Source organism: Ursus maritimus, unplaced genomic scaffold (assembly GCF_017311325.1).
Source record: "Ursus maritimus isolate PB19 unplaced genomic scaffold, ASM1731132v1 scaffold_23, whole genome shotgun sequence".
Classification (NCBI taxonomy): domain Eukaryota; kingdom Metazoa; phylum Chordata; class Mammalia; order Carnivora; family Ursidae; genus Ursus; species Ursus maritimus.
The window spans coordinates 40,074,103-40,094,090 of NW_024424786.1; the positions used below are offsets into that span (position 1 = coordinate 40,074,103).

General features: G+C 47.3%; 1 protein-coding gene across 2 annotated transcripts; it reads left to right on the plus strand.

Moving 5' to 3' along the window:
* The first annotated feature begins 7,289 nt into the window (after positions 1 to 7,289).
* Positions 7,290 to 16,079, plus strand: SPDYC (speedy/RINGO cell cycle regulator family member C). 2 transcript variants are annotated; one of them, XM_040639384.1, is made up of 8 exons: positions 7,290 to 7,341; positions 8,332 to 8,501; positions 12,713 to 12,981; positions 13,886 to 14,066; positions 14,332 to 14,390; positions 14,651 to 14,736; positions 14,846 to 15,440; positions 15,611 to 16,079. In XM_040639384.1, exons 3-8 carry the CDS (start codon positions 12,952 to 12,954, stop codon positions 15,827 to 15,829), a joined length of 1,170 nt encoding a protein of 389 aa, XP_040495318.1. In that variant the 5' UTR covers positions 7,290 to 7,341; positions 8,332 to 8,501; positions 12,713 to 12,951; the 3' UTR covers positions 15,830 to 16,079. The 2 variants fall into 2 exon arrangements, with proteins under 2 accessions (XP_040495318.1, XP_008707218.2); XM_008708996.2 differs by lacking the exon at positions 7,290 to 7,341 and having other exon boundaries at positions 7,652 to 8,501; positions 14,846 to 15,017; positions 15,101 to 15,440; positions 15,611 to 15,784.
* Positions 16,080 to 19,988: the final 3,909 nt, after the last annotated feature.

The following is a 19,988-nucleotide window of genomic DNA, read 5'->3' on the forward strand; positions in this document are numbered from 1 at the left end:
AGCCCCAGTATATGTTTCATATATAAAGTATAAAAGTTGTCATAAAGTTGTTTGTAATATCCTCATATATTTATTTTCTAATATCTGTAGTTACAGCTCCCTTTTCATTCCTATTATTGTTAATTTGTGCCTTCTCTTTTAAAAATTATTCTGAATCAATCTTGCCAGAGGTTTGTCAATTTTATGGGTATTATAAAAGAACCAAATTTTGGCTTTTTAATTTTTTCTGTTTTATTAAGTTCTACTCTTTTATTCCTTCTGCTTTCATTAGGCATATTTTTGTTCTTTTTTAAAACATTATTTATTTTGAAATAATTTTAGGCTTACAAAAAATTGCAAAAACAGTGTAGAGAGTTCCTGTCTACCCTTCACCAAACTTCTCTTAATGCTAACATCTTACACAACCACAGGACTGTTATTGAAACTGGGAAATTAACAGCGCTGTAATACTATTAGCTAATCTATAGACCTCGTTTTAATTGTGCCAGTGGACCCATTCATGTCTTTTTCCTGGTCCAGAATCCAATCCAGGATTCCAAATTGCATAGCACTGGTATATTATTCATTGTTATGTAACAATTATGCTAAAACTTAGGAGCTTAAAACAACAAATATTTATTGTCTCACAGTTTCTGTGGGTCAGGAGTTTGGGAGCTGCTTAGGCGGGTTGTTCTTGGTCAGGGTCTCCGATGACGTTGCATTCATGACGTCAGCCAAGACTGTGGTCATCTGACGTCTTGACTAGGACTGCGGGATTTGTTTTCAAGATGGCCTGTTTACGTAACTGAAGAGGCTTCATTCAGTTCATCGCCATGTGGGTCTCTTCATGGTGCTTCTCGAGGGGACTCATGACATGGCAGCTGGCTTCACCCACAGAAAGTAAGGCTGAAGTTGCAAAGTCCTTTATGACCCAGCTTCAGAAGTCACTCTGTGTCATCTCCACAGTATCCTTTTGATACACGGGTCAGCCCTGTTCCATGATCAGCAGCATCACTCAGAGGCCATTTTGGAGGTTGGCTACCATACTTGTCATGTCTCCTTGGTCTTCTCCGATCTGGGACGATTTCTCAGATTTATTTTTCTTCCGTGAACCTAACACTTTTTTTGGAGTATTAGCGGAGAGGGAGACTGAGCTAAGACAGAGTCTTAGACAGCAGAGCCTGACACAGGGCTCGATCTCAAGAGCCTGAGATCATGACCTGAGCCGAAAATCAAAGAGTCGGTCGCTCAACCGATTGAGCCACCCAGGTGCCCCCCCCTTTCCCCCTTTTACAGCTGCACAATACTCCATTGTCTGGATGTACCAAATCCCCTCACCCAGCTCCCATGTATAATATAGTCTGTAAAGCTTGCTGCAGTTATTTGCAATGACAAACAATGCTTCAATAAATAATCTTGTGCGTATATATTTTCATACTGTCAGAAGTGTATCATCGGGGGAAATTTCTAGATGTGGCATTGCTGGGCCACAAAGTAAGTACATGTGCTGCTTTGTTCGATGTTGCCAAATGTCCCTACAGAAGGGTTAGACCAGTTCCCACTTCCATTGGCAACACGAGAAGGTCTGTTTCACCACAGCCTTGCCAACAAAATATGTTGTATTGTCTGCTTTTTACCAGTCTGATAGGTATTTCGGTGTTGACTTAATTTGATTTAAGTGAGTTTGAACTTTTTTCATACGTTTGAAAAAGATTGTTATGTCTTTTATTCGGTGAATTTTCTGTTCAGATCTTCTTCCCATTTTTTTTAAATCTAGGTTTTAGTCTTTTGTCTCACAATTTGTAATGGTTCTTTCTATGTTAAGGACATAGGTTGAAAAGTTTTCTCTTAGTTTGTCAGGTGTCTTTGTTAAGAAGCAGTTTAGCAGCTTTTGTTTTCTATTTTGTATACAATGTTTCTATTGCTGGAATGTTCGAGTATTAACATGAGATAATTTCAACAGCAAGCAAAAGGTTCCTCTTCTGAACGCTTTAAATTAAAGGACGTTTATTATTTCGTACAACGGAGTAGGTGGTGAAAGCCTCCAGTAATTAAGTGGCTCGATGATGTCATCAGAGATCCAGGATTTTCATATCTTTCTCCTCCAACATTCTCAGCATGTTGATTTTTGTCTCCTGACCTGTCCTCCCTGGGTCCTAAGGTGGCTGTCACAACTGTTCATGGTGTGTTTGCTGTGCAAAAATCTTTTCTTCACTTGAGACGGTCAAATTTATGAATCTTCTCTTTTACTGTCTCTGGATTTTGAATCAGAGTTAGAAAGCCGGTTTCTACGCAGAGGGGAATGAGGAATTCACTCGTGTTTTCTTCCAGGGCTTCTATGGTTCTGTATTTGACATTTAGACTCCTGGTATACCTGAAGTGTCTTCTCAGGTGGAGGGTAAGGAACGGGTCTATTTTTTTCTCTGTCCAAACGGTTAGTGGGTGGTCGCACACCATTTATTATAAAGGTCACCTTTTCTCGGGTGGATTTGAGATCCGTCCTGTGTCTCCTGTCCTATACCAAATTTCCACTGTCCGTGGGTTAGGTTTTCTCTTCTATTCCACTGGTTTGTCTACTCCTGTACCACGACCACGCTGTGTTAATTGCAGAGGCTTTACCCGTGTTTTAATGTCTGCTAGGACTCGTCCTCTGTCTAGCGACCTATTGTTGTGATAGCTAGCTATCTCCTGTGTTCTAGCAGCTTCTGTGGGCACCTGGAATCTGGGAGGGGCCTCGTTGAGGGCTGTGGCTTGCGGTCTCTCATGAGCTAATCTGAATGAGTTAACTTAATGAGTTAAGCAAGGCTTGCCGTGTGGGCCTCTCCATGGGACTGCTCACAGCACAGTTTCCCTCGGAATAACTGATCCAAGAGAGAGAAAGTGAGAAAGGCCCAAGAAGGAAAACTTTTTTTTTTAATAACCTAGGAACTGGGAATGAGAAGACAAGCCACAGACTGGCATTGCGTCAAATAAAAACAGTTCCTTCGGGCAGAACTAGAGAGTTCTTCCTCCTTATGACCTGCCTTTCCACCCTGGGCAGAACCTCTGCCTCACCCTACGGGACCTAGGGCTGGGGAGAGCAGCCCAATATCCTGAGCGAGGCCCTGGCTCTAGAAGCTGGTGGGGGAGGGGGACAATAGCCCGAGGTCTTCTCGACTTTCGCTCCTGGCATGGAATCCCTGCGCTAGGAGAAAGCTGGGGTGTGAGTCATGGGGATCCAGGATTTTAGGCCTGTCATGCCTGGAGTAGAGCTTCTTCCGACAAGCGTGGGTTGGGCGTGGGGAAAAGATGCCCGGTTCTTTTTTGCCGCACTTTCCCGGACTAGAGAGCTTCCATGACAAGGGGTCACACACACTGATGGCTTGCCCCTCCTGGAGTGAAACATTCGCTCTACCCTGGGACGTGGCGATTGGAGTGGGAGAGGAAGGCCCCTGCTTTCTCGGCTGCAACGCCCCGAAGTAGAGCTTCCAGAAAAGACAGGAGGGGGAGGGGATGGGAAGAGAAAGGAGTGGGTTGTGGCCCGATGATGCCACAAGCTCTCGCTGTTCTTACTGAGATTTCCTTGAATGAATTCTTCTACATTTGCTGGGTGTGCCTGTAGGAGAATTTCCAGACATAAAATAGTTGGGTTTTCAGAAATATTTTTTCCCAGGTAAATGGTTGTTTCATTGCGGAGAGCGTGTACTGAGCTCCTCACTCTGACCTTTTGGAAATGAACCTTAAGATGTAAAAGTATTTCTTGGCCCACGGTTTTCCTCTTGTCACTTCTTATTTATTATAAGTGTGTTCTCCCCCCTTTTCTTTTTTTTTTTTTTTTTAAGATTTATTTATTTATTTATTTGACAGAGAGAGACAGCCAGTGAGAGAGGGAACACAAGCAGGGGAAGTGGGAGAGGAAGAAGCAGGCTCCCAGCGGAGGAGCCTGATGTGGGGCTCGATCCCACAACGCCGGGATCACGCCCTGAGCTGAAGGCAGACGCTTAACTGCTGTGCCACCCAGGCGCCCCATCTCCCCCCTTTTCTTTTTTTTTTTTTTTTTAAAGATTTTATTTATTTATTTGACAGAGAGAGACAGCCAGCGAGAGAGGGAACACAAGCAGGGGGAGTGGGAGAGGAAGAAGCAGGCTCATAGCAGAGGAGCCTGATGTGGGACTCGATCCCGGTACGCCAGGATCACGCCCTGAGCCGAAGGCAGACGCTTTAACGACTGCGCTACCCAGGCGCCCCCCTCCCCCCTTTTCTTAAACAAGGGAGCTGGTACTTTTTTCTATATGCTAACTTTTCTGAAAATCCAAGTCCAATTTTTATTCTCCAGTCCGTTCATCTTTGTTTTTTGTTTTTGTTTTTTTACTGTTTCCCCATTTGTGCTTTCTTTGGGTTTACTTTATGGCTCTTTCTCTAGTCCTGAGCTGGGAATTACATTCATTTCTTTTCATTCTTTCATTTTAATGATGCAAGTGTTTAGTGCGGCGAATTTCCCTTTGATCGTTGCTTTCAACAGATTTCACAGAATCCAATAGGAAGTATTCTCATTCTCATTATTTTTTAGAAATTGGTATTCCCGTTTATTTTCACCAAAATCTTTTTGGTTTTGTCTTTATTAATAATTTCTCATTGTATTATGTTGTGCTCAGACAATATTGTTCATAATATTTCTACTTTATTGAACTTACTGATGATTTCTTTGTGACCTGACATGTGATTCATTCTTTTTTCGGGGGGGGGGGGGTATTTTTCTTTGGATTCATGGTTTTTTTGTGGAGGGAGATTTCTAGTTTGTGTATTTTTATTTTCCGATTTTTTTTTTTGTATGTCTGTATGTTTGTATTTAGTAAGCTCCATGCACAGCGTGGGGCTTGAACTCACGACCCTGAGATCAAGAGCTGCATGCTCTACCAACTGAGTCAGACAGGTGGCACCGCATTTTTTTTTTTTTTTTTTTGGTTTTTAATAATAACTCCATACAGATCTGTTAATAATCTTCTTTTTCATTTTTGTGGTCTGGGTGTTTTACATGATTCCTAGTTCAATAGCACTCTTATGTCAATAGAGCAAAGTCTACAGTTTAGTGGATTTTCATTTATTTGTTTGGTGAGGGGAGGGATTTGTGGCCTCCAACTTTTTTTGTTTCTCTTTTGTCTTGTAAGACCCTAAATTTTCCCCTTTTGTTGTTTACCCCCTTCACCACTCAATTGCTCAGGGATACCTCTTGCTCCTTTTTGCTTTTGTTTTCTTCTCCCGGAACCTAGGTGTTTTTTTAAAAAAGATTTTATTTATTTATTTGACTGAGAGAGAGCACAAGCAGGGGGAGGGGCAGAGGGAGGGGGAGAAGCAGGCTCCCTGCTGAGCAAGGAGCCCGATGTGGGGCTCAATCCCAGGACCCTGGGATCATGACCTGAGCCAAAGGCAGACGCTTAACCGACTGAGCCACCCAGGTGCCCCTATGCGTTTTATTTTATTTTTAAGTAAACTCTATGCTCAGTGTGGGGCTTGAACTCGTGGGGCTTGAATTCATGACCCAAAGATCAAGAGTCACATGTTCCACGGACTGAGCCACCCAGGTGCCCCAGAACCTATGCATTTTAAAAACTGACCCCCTCAAATCCCACCCACTTTGAAGTTCTTGCCTGTGACGCCAGCTCTGACCTCCCCAGACATTCTCCTAGTATCTTCGGGTTATAGGAAGACAGTCTTTCCCATGGAGGTTCTGAATCTACCTTGGGCCCTGCTGCAACCCCCTCTCCCTCCCTGGTTTCTCCAGGCACAAAGCCGGCTGGTGGTTGGGGTGAGATCTGCACTGCGATTTGGTGTGCTTTCTTTTTATTTAGTTATTTTGAAGGGTGAACACTGTCTACTTTTAAGTTACGTTGAGGCTGTGGTTTCAGCAGTGTTAGTCCCCACTCTTGTTATTCTGATTTGTTTTGGGAGGAAATGTTGAAAAATGGGGGCCCAGCCAGCTGCTATGGTCCCCAGCTACCCAGAAGTCCCCCAGCTCTTTTGTTTTGTAGCTTTTTTTTTTTTAAAGATTTTTTAATGTATTTGACAGAGACAGAGACAGCCAGCGAGAGAGGAAACACAGCAGGGGGAGTGGGAGAGGAAGAAGCAGGCTCTCAGCGGAGGAGCCCGATGTGGGGCTCGATCCCAGAACGCTGGGATCACGGCCTGAACCAAAGGCAGACGCTTAACGACTGCGCCACCCAGGCGCCCCTAAGATTGATTTATTGGGGCACCTTGGTGACTCAGTTGGTTAAGCAGCCGACCCTTGATTTTGGCCCAAGTCATGATCTCAGCGTCCTGGGATCAAGGCAGGAGGAGGAGGGGGGGCGCTCCCACCCAGCGGGAGTCTGCTTGAGATTCCCCTCTCCCCTTACCCCTCCCCCCACATGCTTGCGCACACGTGCGCATGGTCTCTCTCTCTCTAACAGAAACAAATGGGTATGGTTGTTTAACCAACTGAGCCACCCAGGCACCCCTCATTAGCCTTCACCCTTTCTTAGTTCCTAGTATTTGCATTAAAGGTCATAAATTCCTCTCTGAGAATTATTACCTGTGTCCCCCAATTTGGATAGACGATATTTTCATTATGACTTGCAATCTAAACAACACAAATCTATTATCTATTTTCTAACTTTTGCTGTGTTTTTTTCCCTTAGTTTCCAAATACGTACTTTTTTTTTCTTTCTGTTTATCTGTTTGTTGACGACGTTTAACTTAATTGCATTGTGGTCAAAAAACACAATGATTTTAATATTTTGAAATTAGTTGAGTTGCATTATGATTGAGAATTTAATCAATTTATTGGAAGATGTTCTGTGTATGTTTTCTGCATTTAGGTGCAATGCTCCGTGTTTGTCCACTAGGTCAAATTCATTAAACACATTATTCATATCTTTTATACCTTTGGTAAATTTTTGCCTGCACATGCCACCAAATATTTTTTTCTTCTTTTTTGACGTGCCATCAAATCTACAGCTGTGATTTGTCTGTTTTCCCTGTGGTTCTATCCATTTATATATATATATATATATATATATGTTTTATATATACAAATTTACATATTTTTATGGCTTTATTGCTATTTATTTTTCCTTGTGGTTCTACCTACTTATATATATGTATATACTTACTTATCTTTATTGCTTACGGACCTTATTTTTTTTTAAGATTTTATTTATTAATTTGTCAGAGAGAGAGAGAGAGCACAAGCAGGGGGAGCGGCAGGCAGAGAGAAGCGGACTCACTGCTGAGCAGGCAGCCCGATGCAGGACTCCACCCCAGCACTCCAGGATCATGACCCGAGCCAAAGGTGGACACTTAACCGACTGAGCCACTCAGGTGCCCCCACGGACTTTATTTTTAAGAGTAAGTAAGTTTTAAATTGCTATCTATTTTAGAAATCATTATGTACGCACCCTCTTTCTATCTAGTAATGCTTTAACCTGGAATTTATTTTTTTCTGATACTAATACAGCTATTTCATCTTCCTATTGTATTTGCCTAATTTTTTTCTCAATGCTTGTACTTCCAAATTCTTTATATCCTTTTTTTTTTTTTGAGAGAGAGAGAGAGAGAGAGCACGAGCAGTGTGGGGAGGGACAGAGGGAGAGAGAGACTCCTAAGCAGGCTCCAAGCCCAGCGAAGAGCCTGACCTGGGGCTTGATCTCACGGCCCTGAGATGGTGACCTGAGCCAAAATCAAGAGTTGGCCACCCAACCAACTGAGGCACCCAGGCGCCCCCATATCCTTCTGTTTTATGTGTGTCTTTCATAAATAGCATGTAGTGCTAATACATGATTTTAGAAATAGTGGATTCAGGAGCATAGCCTAAATTATGCTGTGATAAATGTGGTGGCCAGAATAGTGGCCTCTCAAAGGTATCCACATCCCAGTTGCTGGAAACTGAGAACCTTACCTCACATGGCAAAAGGTCCTTTGCAGATGTGATTAGTCTAGGATCTTGAGATGGAGAGATGATCCTGGATTATTCAGGTGAGCCCGATGTCATCGTAAGGGTCCTTAAAAGTGGAAGCGGGGTCAGAGTTAGAGATCTGAGGACACTGCGCTGCTGTCTGTGAAGACGGAGGGTGAGGCCACGAAGCAAGGGATGCAGGCCACGTCCACGCAGAATGCGACCTTACAGACACCTTGATTTTAACAGAGTGAGACGCATTTTGGACTTCTGACCTCCAGAACCTGTAGGATAATAGATCTGTATTGTCTAAAGCTATGCCATTTCTGGCAACTTGTCACAGCGGCAGACAGAGAGCCAATACAGTAATAAGCAACTCCACAACCTCCGTGGCTTTCAAAAACCAAAGTTTCTCTCTTGCTCACATTCCATGCCCTTTACAGGTTGGCTCTGGATCCGTTTCATGTCTTTATTCCAGACTCCAGGCTAGAGAGGCCGCCCAGCGCAGGTGGAAGAGAGCAAGGGTAGAATCACTGTGGGGCTCTTACAGCTTCTGCTCGGATGTGGCAGAAACGTTTCTGCTCAAATTCAGTAACTGAAGCAAGCCACTCCGGTAAGTATAAAATGGGGGAGGGAGTAGAATTGTCCCAGAGGAAGCAGAGCGGTCTTATTGGGGGGGGCTAGCATGTGTTAAGGCCCTGGGGCAGGGAGTGGGGGACAGAGTTCAGAGAAGAACTGAAAGAAGCGGGTCTGGCTGGAGCGTAATAGCTGGATTTCTAAGCGACAAATTTTAATCAAACAATCTTTACGGGAACTCTTTGTATAATGTGTTATATACTTCGTGTCTAACTATGCTTATTTACTTGGTTTCCTTAGTCGTGTGGTTTTAATTTGCATTTCCCTAATGGCTAATGATATTGAACATCTTTTCACATGCTTATTTTCAGTTGTGGAGTATGTTGTTGCCCCCCCCAAAAAGATATGTTAGTCACCCCTCCTTCCTCCATTTCCTGTGAATGGGATGTTATTTGGAAATCGGGTCTCTGCAGAGGTCATCAGGTAAAGATGAGGTCATACTTGATTAGGGTAAGCCCTAGCCCGATGTGACTGGTGTCCTTAGAAGGGAGGAGATGCAGAGACAGACACACAGAGGAGAACACCAGGGAAGACAGACACGTGGTTGTCAAGAGTTTATATGTAGAGGATGTCAGAATAATAAAAAAAATGGTGGAGAAGGTACATATCCATTTATAGGTAGAAATAACTAGCAGGGCGTGAAAAGAAAGAAAAAAAGAACAATAGGACTAAAATAAAGAATACTGACAATACCAAAATTGTCTCTGAAAAACAGTTTCACAGTCTCTCTCTTTTTTTTTAAAGACTTTATTTATTTATTTGACAGAGAGAGAGACAGCCGGCGAGAGAGGGAACACAAGCAGGGGAAGTGGGAGAGGAAGAAGCAGGCTCCCAGCGGAGGAGCCTGATGTGGGGCTCGATCCCAGAATGCTGGGATCACGCCCTGAGCCGAAGGCAGACGCTTAACGACTGAGCCACCCAGGCGTCCCAGTTTCACAGTCTCTTATAAACTTAAACATACATTTACCGTATGAATCCTCCTAGGTGTTTATCCTAGAGAAATAAGAACTTATGTCCATGTAGAAACCTGTACACAGATGTTCACAGCAGCTTTATTTGTAATAGCGCATTCTGGAGACAACCCATTCCAAACCGTGGAATACTACTTGGTAATAAAAATCCGTGGTCATAAAAAGGAGTGAACCTTTGATACATGCAGCAACCTGGATGGGTCTGAAGGGCACTATGTTGAATGAAAAAGCCAGCCTCGGAAGGTCACATACAGTACGATTCTAATTATGTAAACTTATTAAGTGATAACAGGCGGTGAATGGTTGCCGGAGGCGGTGGGTGGGACGGAGGGTGTGACTCTGAAGGAGTCAGAAGGGAGTTCCTTTGGGTGATGGAATTGTTGCGTATCCTGCTTGGGGTGGTAGGTACACCAATCCATGCGTGCGATAACATTTATAGAACCAGACACCCAAAAAAAAAAATCAAAAAGCGAGTGCTTGTGAAAACTGATGAAATCTGAATGAGGTCCATAGTTTTGTTGTACCAATGTCAATTTCCTGGTTCTCTCTGTTCTCTGGTTATATAAGATGTTACCATTGGGGGAAGCTGGGGGAAGGGGACACAAAAACTTTCCATACTTTTCCTTTTTTTTTTTTTTTTTTTTTTTTACAGAAGCATGGGGGGGGGGAGGGGCAGGGGGCGAGGGAGAGCGAATCCTAAGCAGACTCCTTGGTCAGTGCAGAGCCCGATCTCATGACCCTGAGATCATGACCTGAGCTGAAATCAAGAGTTGGACGCTTAACCAACTGAGCCACCCAGGTGCCCCTCCATACCTTTTAAGCAACATCTGTGTGGGTCTAAAATTCTTTCAAAATAAAAAATGAAAACATTCTCTCCATGTGGAGTGTGGAAGCCCAAGGCTGGCACTGAAGGGAATGGGCCTGAAGCCCACCTACAGGCTTTTTTGTACCCACTGAGGGGGAGAGGTTGAAAACACAGTTGGTCTGGGGGATTCATTCGTTCGTTCGTTCGTTTGTTCGTTCTGAACACCTTCGTTGTGTCGGGCTCTGTCCGGAAACAGCGCTAGACCAGACAGCCAGGCCTCCTGGCTTCAGCTTCAGTGTGGGGCCTGGGCCAGACAGCCAGGTTGAAATGTGGCCCTCCACTCACCAGCTGCTGGCTCCTCAGGGAGCATGGGAGGTGGCCCCAAGGAGAGGACTCAGACCAGAGAGACTGAGACCAAGAAACGAAGAGATTTGGAGACACTCAGAGAGACTCAGAGACCCAGAGATTCTAAGGCACCCAGGGACTGAGAGATGTCCAGAGACCCAGAGTGACCAAGAGATCCAGAGATTGAGAGAGCTCCAGAGATCCAGAGAGACACAGCCTGAGAGAGCCAAAAAGACCAAGAGCACCAAAGAGACCCACAGAGATCCAGAGACATGAAGAAACTCTGAGACACGGAGATGCCAAGAGACCCCAAAACACCCAGATCCCTAGAAACGCAGAGAGATTGAGAGACACAGAGAGATCAAGAGATTAAGGGACTCAGAAACCAACAGAGACCGAGGGACACAGAACAGGAGGGGCAGGCCCCAGGAATGAAAATTCCCACGGCAGCCAGGGTCAAAGCCTGAGACTAGGAGTAAAGCAGAGACGGCTGCCGGGTGTCCAATCAGTGAAGAGCAGCCAGGTCACCGGAAGGAGCCTGCATCTGCGGTCCGGGGACCTGGGCTCCAAACCTGGCCCTGCACTCACCACCCACCTGGCCCAGCCTTCCTCCGTCATTCGGATGTTGTCAGGTTGAGGCCCCAAGTCTCAGTTTCCTATCTGAAAAAAGTCAATGAGAACCACAAAACCGACCTCCCAGGGGCAGATGTGTTGGTCACACGACTTGAGCCTGCTTACGTTGTCACCAGTGGTGCGACTTTGAGCCTAAATACTTCAACTTCTTTCTGGCCTTCATTTCTATTAAATACATATATTTTTTTTTATTTTTTAAAAAGATTTTATTTATTTGAGAGAGAGTAAGAGCAAGAGAGATCACAGAGGGAGAGAGAGGGGGAGAAGCAGACTCGCCGCTGGGCAGAGAGCCTGACGCGGGGCTCCAACCCAGGACCCTGAGATCATGACCTGAGCCGAAGGCAGATGCTTAACCAACTGAGCCACCCAGGCACCCCTAAATATATATTTTAAAAGTTACCTATCACCACTTCACACTCATTAGGATGGCTACCATCAACAAAACAGAAAATAACAAGTGTTGGCAACAATATGGAGAAGTTAGAACCCTCTTGGGGTGTTTGTGGGACTGCAAAATGGTGCTGTCACTGTGGAAAAGTTTGATGCTTCCTCAAAAAATTAAACATAGAATTATCCCCTGAGCCAGCAATTCCACTTCTCAGTGTATACCTAAAAGAATTAAAAACAAGGTCTTGAGGTATCTATACACCCAAGGTCATGACTGCCTTATTCCCCAAGGTAGGGAAGATACAGCCAAGACAGGGAAACAGCCTAAGTGTCCCGGGATGGATGGATGGATGGATGGATGGATGGATGGATGGATAAGCAAACTGTGGTCTACACGCAGAATGGAATATTACTCAGTCTTAAAAAGCAAGGAAATCCTGACATATGCCAGGGCACGGATGAACCTTGAAGACATGCTAAGCGAAATAAGCCTGTCAGGAAAAGACAACTCCTGTGTGATTCCACTTGTAGGAGGTCCGTAGAGCGCTGAATTCACGGACACAGAAAGCAGCATGGTGGTTGCCCTGGAGTGGGGGAGGGGAAATGGGGAGCGATTGTTTAATAGGTATGGACACCCAGTTGTGCAAGATGAAGAGTTCCGGAGATGGACGCTGGGTGATAATTGCACAACAATACGAATGTACTTAAACCACCCAATTTAAGGGCCAAGGTCGTAAATTGTATGTGGTGTGTATTTTACCACAATAAAAAAGTGGGGGGGGGGGGGGGGTCTAATGTGGAAAGTAATGCAGGCGCTGACTGTCCCATAGGATTGTAGAGAGAGTACACGAACCAGGGCTGACGGTAGGGCTTAAGATCTGCTAGGGCCTGGGGGTGGGGTGGGAGGGGCTTGCTGGTCTCTGGCAAAGGCCTCCTCTCCCGCCTTAGAGACACTGGCTAGGCTCCCCCTGCCACTAAACCATCTTGGGAGGGGGATGTGGACTCTGGGAATTCTCATGCCAAGACACTGTCCTCTCTGCCTCCTAGGTTTTGAGGTTCCTGGATCTGAAACAAACAGACCCAGCCAGCGACCCTGCGGCACCAAGGCACAGTGAATCGTGCCCAGGTCTCGTTTCCGGCCCGCACCTTGGGTCTATACAGAGGTGGGGAGGGGACCGAGTCGCCATTCTGGCCCTGGGGTCCCGCCGGCCTGCCTTTACCCCTTTTGCAGGTGATGAAGCCTTGGAGGAGCTCTTAGCTTGGGGGGGCCTGCAGCTGAGAGGCGAATGTGGAGACCAAGTTCACGCCCGGTAGAGGTGGGTGGTGATGGCCCAAGCCCCACCCCCTCCCCGGGAAGGGGCCTGATTGGTGGAGGGCTGTGGGGGCGGGGCGGCGCTAAGGCTATATAAATGCCGTCTAGCGGCCCTGGAGTCATGCTGTAGGTAATCCTCTAGCTCAGGTGAGGGGTTTTAGAGGAGGAGGAGGAGGTTGGGCTGCTCGTGGGAGCCTAGGTGAGGCCCCCCACGTTGGCCACACGGTAGTGGGCAGCAACTTCTGAGCCCCTGGAGTTGGCGTCTCTCCCCGTAGCCTGAAAACTTTTGAGGTGGTCCCACCTCAACTGACTCTAAATGTAGGTATTTGTCTAATAACATCCCTCCTCTGGGCTTCAGTTTCCTGTCCATGAAGAAAGGGGTTGGTGGTCCTTCCAAGTATGTGGCTTTGCTGTGGGGTGAGGGGGTATTTGAGAGTTGGGGGGCCAGAGGAGCAATTAAACTCTTTGGCTTTGGGGGTCGGGCAGGCCCACCTTTCAGTGGCCGTGAGACTTCCACGCTTCAGCTTCCGTGTTTGCAAAATGGGGATTAGCCTAGACCCACCCACGGGATGAAGTGCGATAATGCCCTCAGGAATTGAGCACAGCTCCAGGCACTTAGGAAGCCCTCGGTGGGGCCTGTTGCTGCTCTGCTTCCTCTCCAGCCTGGCCTGGGGTGCCAGGATGGGGGGGGGGGGGGCTGCAGCCTCCAGGAACTCTGCTGCTTTTCTGGCCCTCTCACCCCGCACATAGGCCCGTTTCTGTCTGCTCCGAGCACCGCCCCGCCCCAAGTCTCCACGCCCATCTCACCACCTTCTGGAGGTCCTCTGTCAGGCCAGCCTCATCAATGACCTGTATTTGTGGGGGGCAAGGGGGTAGGTGCCAAATCCTGGGGCTGCTTTTCTCTACAGGCCGCCTTGCCCCGCCCACCTGCCCCCACCCTCTATGAGATGAGTGACACTCAAGACTTGGCCACTTTCCCCGCGGTTGCCACCCAGGTGAAGCCGGGGGGCTGGAGCCGTCAAGGTGGGGGGAGTGGGTCTGTCCATCAGCGCCGGCACCAGGAGCTCCAGGCCTTTCTTAACCTGCTGGGTGAGTTCACTTGGGGGCTGGCATGGAAGGGGCTGTGGGGCTCGCAAGTGAAATCGACCTGAGAGGTGGGATCTCACCTGCCCATGCGTGCATCTGAGATCTCTGCCCCTTCCCTTCTCAGGTGACCCCAGCTTGGCAAGGGGAAGGGAGGGGTCCTGGCAGAATGTGGGTTCAGTGGGGGCTCGGGCTTTGGAACTCTGATGCCACTCTTGTCTTGTGGGGGCTGGTGGTAACCCCACTCCACCATCTCTCTTCTCTACCCCAGAGCACAGTTTCCTCCAGGAATTCCTTTCCAAAGATCCCTGTTTCCAGATTTCGGATAAGGTGAGGTGACACTGGGAATAGCGGCTGGGAGTCACCTGGGTCAGTTTGAATGCGTGGGGCTTGAAGGCTGCTATTTCATTGGGCCTCCCAGTCTGGTGGAGGGAGCACCTCCCTTTTCCATCTTTGTTCCCCTCTCCCCCCCCACCACTTCCCCTGGGTTTTCTAACTCACACCCCTGCTTCCTTGGGAGCAAGTGGGCCTGGCGCAGTCGCCTCTCCCCCCAGGCCCACCTGTAACTCTCCCCCTTTCTGTGTCTGCAGTATCTCCTGGCCATGGTGCTGGTCTACTTCCGGCGCGCCAGCCTGAGGCTCCGCGAGTACACCCACAGCAACTTGTTCCTGGCTCTGTGAGTGGCCATGGCAGGTGGGGGGGGGGGGGCTTGCTTACTGGGACTGTGGGAAGGGGCAGGCCTGACGTTATGGCCTCTGCTATCTGCACCCTGCCTCTATGGCCAGGTTTCTTGCAAATGACATGGAGGAGGATGTGGAGGACCCCAAATGTGTGATTTTTCTGTGGGCCCTGGGAAAAGATTGGCACCTCCAGGTGGCAGACTTCCTGCATCAAAGGGATAAGCTGTGGGCCCGGATGGGCTTCCGTGCCATGGTGAGCCGCGAGTGCTGTGAGGAGGTGAGGCCCCATCATCATACTGGGTTGGGGGGCACAAGGCTGGTCCCCCCACCCCCATTTACTATGCACTCTACTCATGCCAGGTCATGGCCAAGGAGCCGTCCCACTGGGCCTGGACTCGAGAGCGACGCCCCCAGCACGGTGGGGCTCAGAGGGGTCCAAAGGCCCGGGGCCCCCTCCCTGGGCCCCCCAGCCTCTCGCCACCTCACTGTTCCCTCTGTGGCTGGCCCCCTTCCCACAGCCACTGCCCCCACCAGCCCCACCCCTTGCCTGTCTTATCAAAGTGCCCTTCCCCAAACCCTGAGTGGCATTGCCCTCCCCTCCAAGCTTGTCTCTCAGTGGCTGAAGACCCCTTGGTGGGGGGCTTCCTCATCATCCCGCCCCCCCAATTGCAACTGGAGCCAGGCACCTACAGTCTCCACAGTGAGTTGGGGACAGCAGCTGGGCTGGGCTTGGGAGCCTAGGGGGCAGGTGTGGGGTCTGACAGAATGGGAAGGAGGGGGACCTGGGGACCTGGGGTCTCAGCTCTGCCACCTAACCGTGGGTACTTGGTAAGTTTCCTCTCTGAGCTTCTCTTTGTTCTTTCTCCCCAGTCCTCCCGAAGCCTCCACCATGCCCTGGACACTGACACTTGTGGGGTGAAGAGTAGCCCACCTGCTTACCTGCTGACCCAAGCCCTACTGGCTGCAGCACCTACCCCAAGCCCTCTGTCTTACTGGCCTCAGGCTGGCAGAGCTGCCCAGGCCCCCTGTCACCTCCTCCCAAATGTACCCACTCTGACCCCGGCCCCTCTAATAAACTCGTGTCTATAGGACACCGACTATGCTTAGGCCCTGGCCTGGCTCCTTGACCCAGGGTAGGGGTAGGGAGGGAATGGGAGGAGAGGGGGGTCTGCCAAGTTTAGGTACCAGTGATGAGACTCATGAGTACAGGCTCTGTAATAACAATTCCCCTTTCCAATGATGACCAGTCATCCCGAGCCTCAGTTTCCCCTCTATAACATCACCTGTGAATGACGAAATCTACACAGTATCAATGAGGTTGAATGAGAAGAGTTTTTTTTTTTTTTTTAATTTTATTTATTTGTCAGAGAGAGAGAGCACAAGCAGGGGGAGCCGCAGGCAGAGGGAGAAGCAGGCTCCGCATAGAGCAAGGAGCCCGAAGTGGGACTCAATCCCAGGACTCTGGGATCATGACCTGAGCTGAAGGCAGACGCTTAACCAAGTGAGCCCCCAGGCGCCCCTGTAGTGCGGTTTGAGAGCGTTAATCCTAGAAGTGTTTGGAACTGTCTCAAACGTGGAGCTCAGATACAAACCCTGCGGTTACCCGGTATAGGGAATGGTTGTCTAGGGAAAGTCTGGAGGGGAGGGTGTGTTTGGGGAGTGGCTGGAACTGAAGCTGGTGAAGCCCACCAGGGCCAGACAAGGGGATCTGGACACCATTCCCCTGCACACTCTCTGAGTGGCTCCCAGGAAGCATGAATGTGAGAAAGCCGGGAGATTGCGGGCATGAGAAGCCAAGACAAGGGCTGCGAAGTACTTTTGTTTTTCAAAGAGGTAATATATATTCCCGTGTACATTTTAAATTTTGAACCAGGGTTCACCTCTACTCCTGGTTTCCCTCCCTGGAAGCAGTAAAACTAGTAGTTTATGTCCTTCCAGAGAAAGAATATAAACATACATAACCAAATGTGGTGTGATTAAAAAAGAAAAAGTATGGATTTGGTCTTTGTCCCCGGTTCCTGGCACGGAGTCACTAAAACCCTTCCAATGTTCTGAGTCACAATGAGCCCCTTTGAGCCACACCTGAGTTCGTGCTAATGAATTGACTCAGGGTGGGGCCTCTCCTGACCCCAGAAAGACCAATCAAGAGCAGGGACTTTCAGCTTCCCCACCTCCTCCAGGGAGGAGAGGGGGTCTGGAAATTGGAGCAGTACTAGATTGGTGGACATACAGGTGCTGGGAGGCTGGGCCGCCTAGAGAGGGCACAGAAGTTCTGCACCCCTCCCTGCCATCCCTCGCCCTAGACACGTCTTCTGTTTGGCTGCTTCAAAGTTGTATCTTTAAAAAAAAAAACAACAACTCATAAGTAAAGCACTACCCTGAGTTCTGTGAGTCTTCTACCAAAGGATCAAACCTGAGGAGGGGGTTATGGGCACCTCAGGTTTAGAGATGATTCTCTAAGCCGTATGTTCCTTTTGACGGCTGTATAGTACTCCTCTTTATGGCCGTACGAAAATGTAGTTCCTTATCCATTGACATTTAAGTTGCTTCCGGACTTCTGCTATTCCAAACAGTCCTACAGAGTCACCAAGACTTTGTAAGGACATCATTATTCAAATGTGAAAAGATATCCGTAGTAGGAATTCCTAGAAGAATTGCCCCAGCGCCATGTCCAAATGGTCATTTTTACAATTCTTGCCAAATGTCCCTCTATAGAGGCTGTGCCCATACTGACCCCTACCTCTAGCAGTACATGTGAAGTCTGTTTTCTAGAACATTCACCAATCGGTGACATACCAGAGTTTTTATCTTTACCAAACTGGTAAATGAAAAAAATGGTCCCTTGGTGAAGTTCTAATTTGCATGTCTTTTGAGTGAGTTCAAGTTTATATGATTAAGAGCTGTTTGTCTTCTTTTCTGTGAACAACCCTATTCTTTGCCCGTTTCTCCCATTTTTGGTTTCTGTTCGACACATAACGGTTTGGGGGGGGAGGGAAGCCCTTCAAGATGTCAATGGTATTTTCTTCAATTTATTGCTGACTTTGCTGGGCAGATTTTTTAGTGTAGTAAAATAAGCTTTTTTGTGGTTTCTGGGTTTTATGTCATGGTTAAAAAGACCTTTTCCACACTGAGATGACTAAAGAATCTTCTCCCTTAGCTCTTGGCTACATTTTTATTTTTGTTTTTTTACATTCAAATCTTGACTTCATCTGGAATTTATCATATGCGAAATTCCTTCCCATTTTCCTAATGCCTTTTATTTAAAAACTCATCTTTTCTCAGCAGATTTGAAAGGCTACTTTTATTAAAAACTAAATTCCTGTGTGCATCCGGATCTATTTCTAGGTTTTTCCTTTTTTTAGGTAGGCTCCACTCCCAGCGTGGAGCCCAACGTAGCGTTTGAACTCAATGACCCTGAGATCAAGACCTGCGCTGAGATCAAGAGTCGGATGCTTCACTGACTGAGCCACCTAGGTGTCCCCTACTTCTAGATTTTTCTAACTTCCAATGATCTACATGTGTCGGTACCCCTCATGAATTATGACATCTAATTATTATGGATTTAGTGTGTTTTAATATCTGGTAGGGTTGGTCTCCACTGATTTCCCTTTGTTTTCAGAAGTTTCCTGGCTATTCTTGCGTGTTTAACTTTCCATATGGACCTTAAGTCAGCTTTTCTAGCTGCCCCGATCAGTTAGAATGAGAATTGTGATACATCCATAGATTGCTTTAAGGAGAACTGACATCTTGAGGAAGTATCTTGGTATCCAGAAATCAGTGCCTGTCCCCTGATCTCTGCTTCTTTCAGGTGGCACCCATGGCCAGTGACTCCCAAATTTGTACCTCTATTCTGAGAGCTGTTCCCTCCTTGGGCCCCTCTGCTTGGAGGAGGTGTTCCCAAATGTCTTCTGCTGCCCACCCAGCTTGGTGAGTCCCCCGTGCTCCTTAATCCACTCAGGTGGTCAAGCCAGATCAAAGGTTTAGAGTTGCCATATCTAACCCTAATTAAGCCCTATTCGTGTTGTTGGAATTTTTTCTTAAGACTGATTTTTTTTTTAGAAGGACTTTTATTTTTTAGGTAATCTCTATACCCCACGTAGGGCTTGACCTCACAACCCCGAGATCAAGAGTCACATGCTCTACTGACTGAGCCAGCCAGGCACTCCAAATCCTATTGGTGTTTTTAACAGGTTTATTGAGGTCTAGTTGACATACAATAAACCACACACATTGAATATATATATTTTTGTTTTGACATGTAAACATCCATAAACCCATATCCATAATCAAGATAGTGATGTCCCCCCCAAATTTCCTCAAGCCCCTTGGTATTCCCTCCCACCCTTTCCCACCTGCCAGCCCCCTCTGTCACGCCAGGTAACCACTGATCCGCTTTCTATCTCTAAATTGGCCTCCTTTTTCTAGACTTTTCATATATGTGAAGTTATATAATATGTACTCTTGTCCGGCTTCTTACATTTGTTATAACTAGTCTGAGATTCATCTGTTCTTTTTACTGCTGGATAGTATTCTCGTGTAGATGTATACCGCTGTTTGTTTATCTATTCACAACACGTGGATGAAGATTTGATTGGTTCTAGTTTGGGCTGCTATGACTAAAACTGCTATGACTAGCTTTCCGCTCTCTGCTCTGAGGCAGCCCGGGTGCACCTTCTTTGCTAGTCCTGAGTCTGGCTTCATCCAGCACCAGCTGCCTCCACCCTGCTACCTCAGTTTGACCCCAGGGAGATCAAAATCATATCCCTGAGATGCACGGGCGGAGAGGTCCGTGCCACGTCGGCCTTGGTCCCCAAGATTGGCTCCTGGGGTCTGTCCCCCCAGAAGACTGGAGATGGCATTGCCAAAAGCAACTGGGGATTACAAGGGACTGAGGGTGACAGTGAACAGACAGAACCAAATCGGAGTGGTTATCTTCTTTTTTTTTTTTGGCGTAAAAGAAATTTTATTTAATTTAGTGAGATACATATAATAACTCAAATCAGGCTATGATGTTCCTTTGTTCATTGGTTGGGTGGTACCTTCTTCCTCTGCCCTCATCATCAAAACCCTCAAGAAACCACCAAGAGACAGAGCAGGAAAACATGAAGCACAGTGGAAACATCACTTTTGGTAAGATTGTCAAAGTTGCCAGACAGATACCCCACAGCGCTCGGGGATCATTACAGAGATCGTGGGGGTTGCCCAGTCTGTGGGCGGCGGGGTTGACGGCCCGCCACTCTCCTGACAC

Bases quoted from the DNA above. Each gene is read 5' to 3' on its own strand.
- SPDYC (XM_040639384.1), top strand. From the start codon at position 12,952: ATGTGGAGACCAAGTTCACGCCCGGTAGAG. The intron at 12,982-13,885 runs GTGGGTGGTGAT...TTTTCTCTACAG, and splicing joins CAAGTTCACGCCCGGTAGAG to GCCGCCTTGCCCCGCCCACC. The intron at 14,391-14,650 runs GTGAGGTGACAC...CTGTGTCTGCAG, and splicing joins GTTTCCAGATTTCGGATAAG to TATCTCCTGGCCATGGTGCT.